Source organism: Erythrolamprus reginae, chromosome 3, assembly GCF_031021105.1.
Source record: "Erythrolamprus reginae isolate rEryReg1 chromosome 3, rEryReg1.hap1, whole genome shotgun sequence".
In the NCBI taxonomy this organism is placed as follows: domain Eukaryota; kingdom Metazoa; phylum Chordata; class Lepidosauria; order Squamata; family Dipsadidae; genus Erythrolamprus; species Erythrolamprus reginae.
The window spans coordinates 53,216,569-53,227,725 of record NC_091952.1 but is presented as its reverse complement, the minus strand read 5'-3'; the positions used below and the strand labels follow the sequence as shown (position 1 = coordinate 53,227,725).

General features: G+C 38.2%; 1 protein-coding gene across 3 annotated transcripts in view; it reads left to right on the top strand.

Annotated features, from left to right (window-relative positions):
• Positions 1–11,157, top strand: part of ILRUN (inflammation and lipid regulator with UBA-like and NBR1-like domains) — a 62,925-nt gene continuing 51,768 nt past the window's right edge. Inside the window, exon 1 of one of the 3 annotated variants that reach the window (XR_011558542.1) lies at positions 1–352. Coding sequence is in view for 2 of the 3 variants with exons in the window: in XM_070745286.1 (XP_070601387.1) it covers positions 195–352 (158 nt within the window). In the remaining variant the exon portion in view is untranslated. The remainder of the gene's footprint in view (positions 353–11,157) is intronic. The other 2 variants (XM_070745286.1, XM_070745285.1) reach the window with 2 other exon arrangements.

Genomic DNA, 11,157 nt, shown 5'->3' with positions numbered 1-11,157 from the left:
ACGCGCCTGACGTTGCGCCGCGGCACCGGCGTGCTTTGCGTGCTGTTCGCTCACTCGCTCGCTCGCTCTCCCTCACTCCCCTCCCCCCTCCCCCATGCAGCTTTGAGCAGGCGGCAGCGGCGGCGGCTCACGGGCAGCCCGGGGCCTAGTGGAAAGGGGGCCGGGCTGGCGCGGGAAGACGGGGTCGCGCCGCCATGGAGGGAATGGACGTGGATCTGGACGCCGAGCTGATGCAGAAGTTCAGCTGTCTGGGAACCACCGACAAGGACGTGCTCATTGGCGAATTTCAGCGGCTTCTCGGCTTCCAGCTCAGCCCGGCTGGCTGCGCCTTCTTCCTGGACATGACGAACTGGTACACGCCGCTGGGGGTGAAGGAGTGGGACGGGTTGGGAGGGGGAGTTGGAGGAGTGCGGGAGGGCCGTTGCCCCTCTCGGGAGGGCCGAGTTGGAGGGCGGGAGGGGCGACTCACTTCTCCAGGCCCAGCTTGTTCTCCCGAGCCCCCCTCAGGCCCGACTAGGGAAGTTATACCCCGCTTAATGGAGCGCGGGCGAGAATTTGTCCGCGGACGCTGAGCTTGTTTAGGTGAGGGAGTAATGTCAGGCGGAGCAGCTCTTGTCAGATGTAAACAACCCTGACGTGACGCTTCTTCACTTGTAGGACAAGTCATACAGGTGCAGTCACCTTCCCTGGACGAGGCGTCGTGTGAGGCCTTCTTGCTATCGTGGTCAGGCATCCCACAGTAGGGTTCAAACCCCGTTTTTTTCCTCGACCCGTCTTGTTCTTTTGTAGAATAGAATAGAATAGAATTCTTAATTGGCCAAGTGTGATTGCATACACAAGGAATTTGTCTTTGGTGCTTGTGCTCTCAGCGTAAGTAAAAGAAAAGATACATTGGGCAAGAATCATGAGGTACGACACTTAATGATTGTCATAGGGGTGAAATAAGCAATGAGGAAACAACATTAATAAAAATCTTAAGGATACAAGCAACAAGGCATACAATCATAAGTGGGAGGAAATGGGTGATAGGAATGATGAGAAAAAACTAGTAGTAATAGTAATGCAGACTTAGTAAATAGTTTGTCAGTGTTGAGGTTTTGACAGTGTTGTAACTAGTTCCCTCACATTGCTGGTTGTTGTTTTTAGGGTCTCTGTTGCTTAATCCAAAGGACAATCTTCTCCAGCATTTTGATTTTTAAAAAAATCTGTTCAGCCTTTTAAAGGCGTTTAATGCTTTTAAGAAGCTGAATGGGATATTTAATAATGTTAATACAACAAGCCGACCAGTGTGCTTCCTTCCTCGAATGCTGGGCTGCTTCTTTTTGCTTTTAAATTCGAAGTCAGTCCTGTTTTGATTTCTTCTGCTGATAGGGTTTTTGTGTAATGTTTTTGCTTTCCCTTTATTGCCCCCCAGCAGTATGGTGAGTCATTGAGGAAAATGAAGCTTGCACCCTGAATCCAGCCTTTTGTGTGTGTGTGTGTGTGTGTGTGTGTGTGTGTGTGCGTGTGTGTCAGAATGAAATTGTATTGTTATTAGTAATAAATAGAATCGTCTACAGTTTTGGCTGATTGGATCTGTGCAAACTGGCATTCTCAAACCTTTTATTCAGTTTTAGTCACTGCCTGTTTATTATAGAAATTCCTAGTTCACAGGTTTGTAAACACACATTTTAAGCTATCCATGCTGTCTGTGAATAGAAGTGGTGTGAAGTCAGGGCATGTTTTTCAGCCTATGAACTTTCTCTTCCTGATCAAATTTCTATTGTCTCATGGGTTTTTTTTACTTTTATGCAAATCGCATATCTACAAACTATTACTATCAGTGATTGATTGATTAATTATGTGCCATCAAGTTGTATTGACTCTTAGAAATCATGTACTGTAGATAGTCTCCAAAACAATCTGTCCCAAACTGGTCGTACAAGTGTTATGTTAGTACGGATTGCAAAAAAAAAAAGTGTGCTGGCATATTGAACACAATATTTGGTGTCAAGTAGTGATCTTGACTGATCTCAAAAAGCCCCCAAACTTGGATGGTAAAACCTTAGTATTGTAATGGGAGTCTGCCAGGAAATCCTAGGTCTCTTTACTAGAATGGAGAATTGGAACAAATGTACCATCTGAAATGACAAACCAGTTCCATAATATTATTGAGAAAACTTCTTGCATGTGATGATGTAATCTCTGGTAGCTGAGTACATGTCAAGCAAGTCTTCCCTTTATTTCATAAAAACCTAGCATCATAATGAAATAAATAGATAAAAATTCTTTCATCCCAGTTCAGATTTCCTTGGGAATAATTCAATTTGAAATTAAGATGACTTGTTTGTAAAGCAGCATTATTAGAACTGAGCTGTAAAAATGGGTTTGACTCTGGTTAATGGTAGTTCCTTAGTAATTTGTATTCAATACAGGAAATTCTCACTTTGCTGCTATATATTTTGTCATGTTTAAACTGAAATTTGGGTTTATTTTTGTTATTTCTGATGTATGGCAGAAACATAACTGGAATGTACAACTTTAAACTATTGGTTAAATTAACATACATGTCTGCCTGGCCATCTTTAAAAGATATTTTCATCTACACATGAAAAGAAATTGTGCTAGAAACGTTTAATCTTAATATCTAAGCTATGTTGTCATCTGGCATCTCCTCAACTTGCACTTTTTAATAGTGCATTCCAGAAAGAAGATACCATCTCATCTGTATGATAGCTTTATGCAAGATTATCCAATGAACTTTTGAGACAAATGGTGTTGAATCTAGATTTCACAAGCCTTTGTTGCCCCACAAAGTTCAAACTTCAGAAATTCCATTTAAAAATGTCATAACATTGGGGATCTCCATAGATCTATTGTACCAATATGTAGTAAACAGAGATTTGTTGCAGCATAATCCTTGATGTCCTTTAAACTCTATGTTTCAATATTCAAGCATATAAGCGCAGATTCTATACTGGTATTCTGATAATTACTGGATTCTGGTAGTATGTGACTACTACTGTTATATTGTAAAGAATTCTGATAACAGATTAATGTGATCATATATATGAAGAAAAAAGTCTTCGGTATTTTGACTATATTTATATTTTAAATTAATCAGATGACTTTGTATGCATTAATAATGCAGCTGGGGTGAGTAATGCACCAAGAGGGGATAGCGAAGTCCATGGACATGTTATTTATTTAACCCTGCTGTTCTGTTCGGGTCGTATGTGACCCGAAGCCAAGTTTGAGTCCCTGTAAAAAATTTTCCCTGCATATCTGAAACTTGAAATTTCATGACTATCCATCACTTCAGGGGTTCTCTCTATGAGAATTTTTTTTGGGGGGTGGGGGGCTTAGTTTTTGCTGGGCAAAAAAAGTTACAAATCTTCTGTTCGGGTCACATACGACCCGGACCGAAAACTCTTCATTTGAAGTGCTTATGTTTGGTCAATTTGAAAACTTTTTTCACTTGGAAAGTAGTCTGAACATTTCTGCACACAATGATATGAAAATTGAAATGAAAAAAGTAAATCTTATTGGTTTATTTTGCGGATATAATGCACGCCCCCCCGTTTTTGTGATTTTTTTTTTCAATTTATGGATAGTTTTGCTTGCAAAATGCATTCTATTTTACTAAAGTTGGTGTGGGATTGGTAGCTTGAACATTTCTGAATATAAGAAAAATATAAAGGAACTGAAAAAAATGATTCTTATTGGTTTTTTAATATCAGAAATAAGGCCTCCCCCCCCTCGGCTGCTTGCAACCATTTTCACTTTTTATTTTTTTATCCTCCAAATCCGAAATATTCTTTAAAATCTTAGGCATTCATTTACTCAATTTAACAATGCTGATCATCAAAAAATATTTTTGGGGTGGTGGCTAATTGTTTTCTGGGCAAAAAAAAATCATAACTTCGAGTCTGTTTCTGTTCGTATATGAGCGGACCAAAAATAATTTTTTTAGGTACTTGAATTTGATCTTTTTGAAAACTTTTTCAACTGGAAAACTAGTTTGAACATTTATGAACATAATGATATGAAAATTGAACTGGAAAAATTGAGACTTATATTTTTATTTTGATCAAAAAGCCCCTCCCCCCCCCATCCTTTTTAAATTTCGTGTCAATTTCTATTTTTTTAAGGCTACAAATCCCTAAGGAATTTCCCCCCAAAAGGTTTGATATACTAAATTGAACATTTCTGAATATAAGAAAAATATAAATGAACTGAAAAAAATGGTTCTTATTGGTTTATTTTTGCCACAAAAAGGCCACCCCCCACCCCCGGCCTTGCTATGTGCCATTATTGTCACTGTTTATACATATTTGTCTAGAAATATTTGGAATATCCTTTTGAAAATCAACCACATTGTAGCCAGAGGACTAATTTTATGAAACAAATCCATTTTACTAAAAAAAAGTATGTAAGTTTGAAATTAACAGCATAATTTTTATATAAATTGAAATAATTGAACACGGGGGGAGGCATACATTTATGTGCAAAATAAACCAATATGCATCAATTTTTCCAGTTCAATTTTCATATCATTATGTTCAGAAATGTTCAAGCTACCAATCCCACACAAACTTTAGTAAAATAGAATGTATTTTGCTAGCAAAACTATCCATAAAGTGAAGACTATTTAAAAAAAACGGGGGGGCATGCATTTCATCAACAAAATAAACCAATATGCATCAATTTTTCAAGTTCAATTTTCATATCATTATGTTCAGAAATGTTCAAGCTACCAATCCCATACCAACTTTAGTAAAATAGAATGCATTTTGCAAGCAAAACTATCCATAAATTGAAAAAAATTTCACAAAAATGGGGGGGGGCGTGCATTATATCCGCAAAATAAACCAATAAGATTTACTTTTTTCATTTCAATTTTCATATCATTGTGTGCAGAAATGTTCAGACTACTTTCCAAGTGAAAAAAGCTTTCAAAAAGACCAAACATAAGCACTGCAAATGAAGAGTTTTCGGTCCGGGTCAGGGTGACCCGGGAACAGAAGATTTGTTACTTTTCTTAAACAGAACAGCAGGGTTAAACAATACAGCATCATATTCTCATGTACATTTCATTTCCCATGCTGTATTTATTTTTCCATTTTGTATTATTTCTCCACCCCCCCAGGTGTTTGAAAAAATATTTAAATACTTAATCAGGGAAAAAATTATGCAATGTTGATATTTATTTTACAAAATTTTGAACATTGTTAATAGATGTTTGAATATCTCCAAGTTTTATGTATAAAAAAATATCTGTTCTTTGAAAAAGAATGGTACATTATACTATATATAAGCTTCGAGCGGACCATGCAGTAAATAAATGATCATAGTATACAAGAGTGAATGAATATGGCTTCAGTGTTGACTTCTGCATTTTACAAGTGCCATATTTTCCTTCTCACTGTGTTTATTATCTGTTCCTGAGTTCTTCAGCTGAAGGTATAATTAGTTGATAAAAATAGAGATGTCAAAGCTTGGCTCTAGTATTGTAACATATGTTTAAGTCTATGGTCAGGTATGTTACAATGCCTAGCTATGTTGCGGCATGAAAAAGTAGAACAGAAGTAGATCTTTGTACAGCAGTTCTGATATTTGAATTTATATGGTGTGAATAATCATAGATCCCTATGCTCCAGTTTTGTTCCTAGCCTTAAATTAGTGGATATTTCTGTGATTTGTTTGATTGTGCCAGCTTTCAATTATATTTTAGTTAGGATTTGCAAATCCTTAAATGAAAAACAACTTAAAATGTTCTGCATTAAGAAACTATAAAGAACCATCAGGAAGAAGTGATCAGTTAGCATTGGTCTTATATTTATATTGACAATAAATAGTATTGGAAGTCCCTAGTTAACAACTAGCCTTTTTAGCAACCTTTCAATTTCAACTAAAGTATATTGAAAAATACATTTGACAATATGCAGAAGTGCACACAGAATTTCTGTATTCCTTCCTCAGCCTTGAATAGATATATCCTGGAATTGTGATGAAGTGAGTGAATGAATTATAGAAGAAATGCTTCCATTCAGGATAAGAGTTTTAATAGTTTTTCTGGAATTAAATTCCAGAACTTGTTAGAAATTTCAGAAAAAAACCCCTAGAGGACATAAAAGGCTGAGAAGAGACAGAACATTTTTATTTTGGTCTTGAAACCTTTCTAAATTGTTTAACTCGTCAATATAAACTTTCTGTTCAGAAGATTATGTTTATGTCCAAGGATAAGCAGAAAGGCAACTGCCTTAATGATTGATATGCTAACATAAAATCCATTTTTAATTCAACTAAGAAGGCTAACATTCTTATTTTTAAATGATTGTATCTTTCTATAATTTTTTAAAATAAAATTTGGATTTGAAATGCATAGCAATGTAAATATACAACTAAATGGAAATGATTTTTTTAAAAAAAATAATAGTATACAATCATAATGGCAACTTGGAGCAACCATGGTGATGACAAAAATGTGGCAATAATTAAAAATAATATTTGATGGTACAACGTAAAATGTTCTGCATTAGGAAAGTATGCTTAAACTAGCTGTATGAAAAAACAGTCAGGAAGAACTGATGAGCTAGCATTGCTCTTACATTTACAGTATATGTTGACAATAAAAAGTACACATAGTCCTTGGTTAACAACTGTCCTGCTTAGCAACCTTTCAAACGGACGACAGCTCTAGAAAAGTAGTTTTACAACTGGTCCTTGAACTTATGATAGTCACAGTGTACATGGTCACATTTATTTATTTATTCGATTTTTATGCCTCCCTTCTCCTTAGACTCAGGGCGGCTTACAACATATTAGCAATAGCACTTTTTAACAGAGCCAGCATATTGCCCCCACAATCTGGTTCCTCATTTTACCCACCTCGGAAGAATGGAAGGCTGAGTCAACCTTGAGCCGGTGATGATATTTGAACTGCTGACCTTCAGATCTACAGTTAGCTTCAGTGGCCTGCAGTACAGCACTCCACCTTTTGTGCCACCCTGGCTCGTTATCACAGTTAAACTAATTTGCAACTGGCAAGCATTTATGACAGTAACTGCATCCCACAGCCACATTCGTGAGCTTCACACCCATCTTCCAACAAGCAAAATAGCTGGAAAAGAAGCTGGCAGTAAATTACAAGTTGCAGCTACTGATGTTTTGCTTAATAAACTTGAATGATTCATTTAATGACCACAGTGATACTGACAGAGGTCAGCATGATTACATATTTCACTTAATAACATTGATCATTGCTGGTATTGCCAGCCACAATCAGGATCATTAAATAAATCGGTAGTCCATAATTCTTTTTAAAGTGGTTGATTGTATTGTCATAAACAATACAAAGTTTTGTGTCCCAATCAGCTGTACATTTTTTTCTTATCAAGGAGATGGCTGAGTAACTCAGTAGCTTGATTATATTTATTTAAGAGAAGTAATTTGCTATTGCTATTAAAGTAACAGTATAATACATTTTTGACTGATACATAGCAAGCTGTGTTTAACACTTACTCCCACTTGGTTAAGTGATCAAGTTCCTTTTTAAAGGCTAGGTCATTAAATGAAATGATCGCTCAGTGTACACATGACTGAGAGATTACTGGTTACTCCCATACCATCCAAATAGTTCTTCCCCCCCCCCCCCATATAACTACATCTGCATTACCGTCACTTTGGCACACAATGTTGCCAAGTGCACAAAATTTAGTTGTAAATGCATACATTAGTAGGAAAAATATTTCATATTCCTTATTACTATATTTGTGAGTGGTAGCTATGTAGGTATAATAGATTATCTAAAACACTGAGCTTGTCAGCTGGAAAGCTGACACCTAGATTTGAGACCCCAGTTCCATACAACAGGAGTGAGCTCCTGTTACTTGCTCCAGCTCTTGCCCACCTAGCAGTTTGAAAGCATGCAAATGAGAGTAGGCAAATAGGTACCACTTCAGTGGGAAGGTAACACATTCTATACACCTTTGTCATATTGTCACGTTGGCCACGTGACCATGGAAATACTGTTATTTTCAGACCATGCTGACTCCCTCGGCTAAGAAATGCCGACGAGTGTTGTACATAACCGGATAAAGAAAATCTTTATCTTTAAAACATTTCTATACTGCTCTTAAATTTCCATAATGTTCTGTTTCAGGCGACACAGTCATGAACACAAAGAAAATTTTTGCCATCTTTACTAGGAGATTTTCAAGGAAATAAATAGCAAAGGAAAGGTGTGTGCAAATGTCCATACACACAAACATACACATAAGAAATTACGTCCCCATTACTCCAATAAACTTCCCCTTGAGCGATTCCAAATCCAAAACAGTTGGTATGAGATGTCAAGGCAAAGTTCAAAGGCCCAAATGTCGTAGCAGGGTTTTTATCTGGACCAGGTCCAGAATCAGTCTTCAGATTTCAAATCAGGAGGCAAGGTATGTTGAGTCTAGGTTAACAAATAGTTATTGCCAATAGGAGGGCTTGAGCCTGCTACTCTTCTTAAATAGAAGCAACTCAGGAATTGCTCATTTGGAGGGGTGGCATTCTTTTCTTGCAAGGAGATTTGCAGAGTGCCTTTGTTCTACCCTACTACTATCTGTTATGGCAATCCCTTGTGTGAGGAGGTGGAAATAGCTTAGGTTCCTGAACTTCTAAGACTGGCAGCAGATAGACATGGTTATTGGGCAGCAGTGCCTCTGCCTGCAGCTGCCCCAGGCAGCAGTTTGCCCAGCAACTCTGGAACTGATTGCTTGCTGTTGGTTTCTTTGTCAGAGTCTGAGCTGGCAATTATACATGGAGATTTACAATAACACACAGCATCTAGATTCTAAGCCATTTTAGGTTTTACATTTTGTATTGCGGTTAAGTATACAAGCCAAAGAGCTCAACAATGGCCTTGGGATTAATAAGATTTTTACCATAGAAGTTTTCATAGCTGGTTAATATTAGCCAGACTTCTCTGTTCGGGTGTAGTTGCAGCTAAAATGCCATAACCAGTCTTAACAGGTAAAATTGGTCACAGATCTGGATCAGTGACTCCTTCCAGGTGGTGATCTTAATTCTTCATAAACAGGAGCCTATCAGAGAAGAAATGTTAAAATGGTAGCCAAGAACCACAGTGGAACGAAGAGCTAGTCAATAGTCCAGTTCTTTGTAATTCAGGCCATCTATTTTGAGAGCCAGTCCAGAATAATACAGTGGTCATTAGTATTGAAAGCCACTGAATGATCAAGAAGAATTAGCAGAGCTGTACTCCTTATCTTCTCCTTACATGGATTACATGAGCAGCAATAAACAAGTTCTTAGGTAAGAATCACATACACATTGAAGTTTTATAGCAATTTTCTTCAGCATTTTAAGGATCACAAATAGTTACTTCAGTGCAATATCATTCTAGTCAAATTCTTCAGGAATGATTGTCCCTTAGAGCAGTTGGGCTTTCTTGTAAGAAATATATTACCTCTGAATGGTGAATACAGATAGTCCTCAAGTTGGAACTAGAATTTTTGTTGCTAAATAGTATGGTTATAAGTCATCATATGATTGGACCTGATTTTATGACAACTTTTCCCATGGTTCTTAAGTGATTCATAGTGATAATTTAATCTCATGTGGTAGTTATTTATTAAGAAAATATATATGGCCATTCAACTCCCTGGTATTCCAGTTAGTTTACATAAATTAAACAAATCCCATGGTTAAACTAATCCTGCTTTCCCAATTAATGTTGCTTGCTGGAACTGTTGCAAATTGCAGTCACATGACCAAAGTATGCAGCAACCAGTCATAAATACAATCACATGATCATGGAGGCAGTGCACTGGTTGTAATGTCAAGGACATATCATAAATAACTTTCCAGGCTATTGTATGAGTGGAGAATAGCAATCATGATCATGGAGGCAATGCACTGGTTGTAACATTAAGGATTTATCATTAATAACTTTCCAGGCTGTTGTATGAGTTGAGAGTATGGAAAACTCAACCTTGACAAGATGGAGTGGCTGTGGGTTTTGCCTCCTAAGGACAATTCCATCTGTCCATCCATTACCCTGGGGGGCGGAATCATTGACCCCCTCAGAGAGGGGCCGTAACTTGGGTGTCCTCCTCGATCCACAGCTAACATTAGAGAACCATCTTTCGGCTGTGGCAAGGAGGTCGTTTGCCCAGGTTCACCTGGTGCAGCAGTTGCGGCCCTACCTGGACCAGGAGTCAAAGCTCACAGTCACTCATGCCCTCATCACCTCAAGGTTCGACTACTGTAACGCTCTCTACATGGGGCTACCTTTGAAGAGTGTTCGGAAACTTCAGATCGTGCAGAATGCAGCTGCGAGAGCAATCATGGGCTTTCCCAGATATGCCCATGTCACATCAACACTCCGCAGTCTGCATTGGTTGCTGATCAGTTTCCGGTCACAATTCAAAGTGTTGGTTATGACCTATAAAATCCTTCATGGCATCGGACCAGAATACCTTCAGGACCGCCTTCTGCTGCATAAATCATAGCGACCGGTTAGGTCCCACAGAGTTGGCCTTCTTCCGGTCCCGTTGACAAAACAATGCCGTCTGGCGGGACCCAGGGGAAGAGCCTTCTCTGTGGCAGCCCCGACCCTCTGGAATCAACTCCCCCTGGAGATTAGGACTGCCCTCACCCTCTTTGCCTTTCGCAAACTCCTAAAAACCCACCTTTGCTGCCAGACATGGGGAAATTGATTCCCCTTGGCCGCTCCGTTTTATGTATGGTTTGTTTGGGTTGCATGACTGTTTTTAAATCAAGGGTTTTTAACTGTTTTGCTTTTTAATCATTGGATTTGTATTTTGTATTGCTGTTGTGAGCCGCTCCAAGTCTTCGGAGAGAGGCGGCATGCAAATCCAATAAATTATTATTATTATTATTATTATTATTATTATTATTATTTACAAGAAAATAAGCAATTACACAATGTGGAATGCACATTGAAAGGAATGTGGTGGTATGGGGAGAAATGAAATTACAAAAGATTAAGCAGGGCACACAGTGAGGTGGTGCTGGAGGAGAAGGAGCCACAAGCGTGCAAATGGCCCATTGTATTCCCCATTGTGTGCCTAGTTGTAATCCCTTCCTCTCCAGTGAATGTAAATACAAACATTTTCTTCGTGCTAATTATCTCAGTAGTGGAGGAAGCAA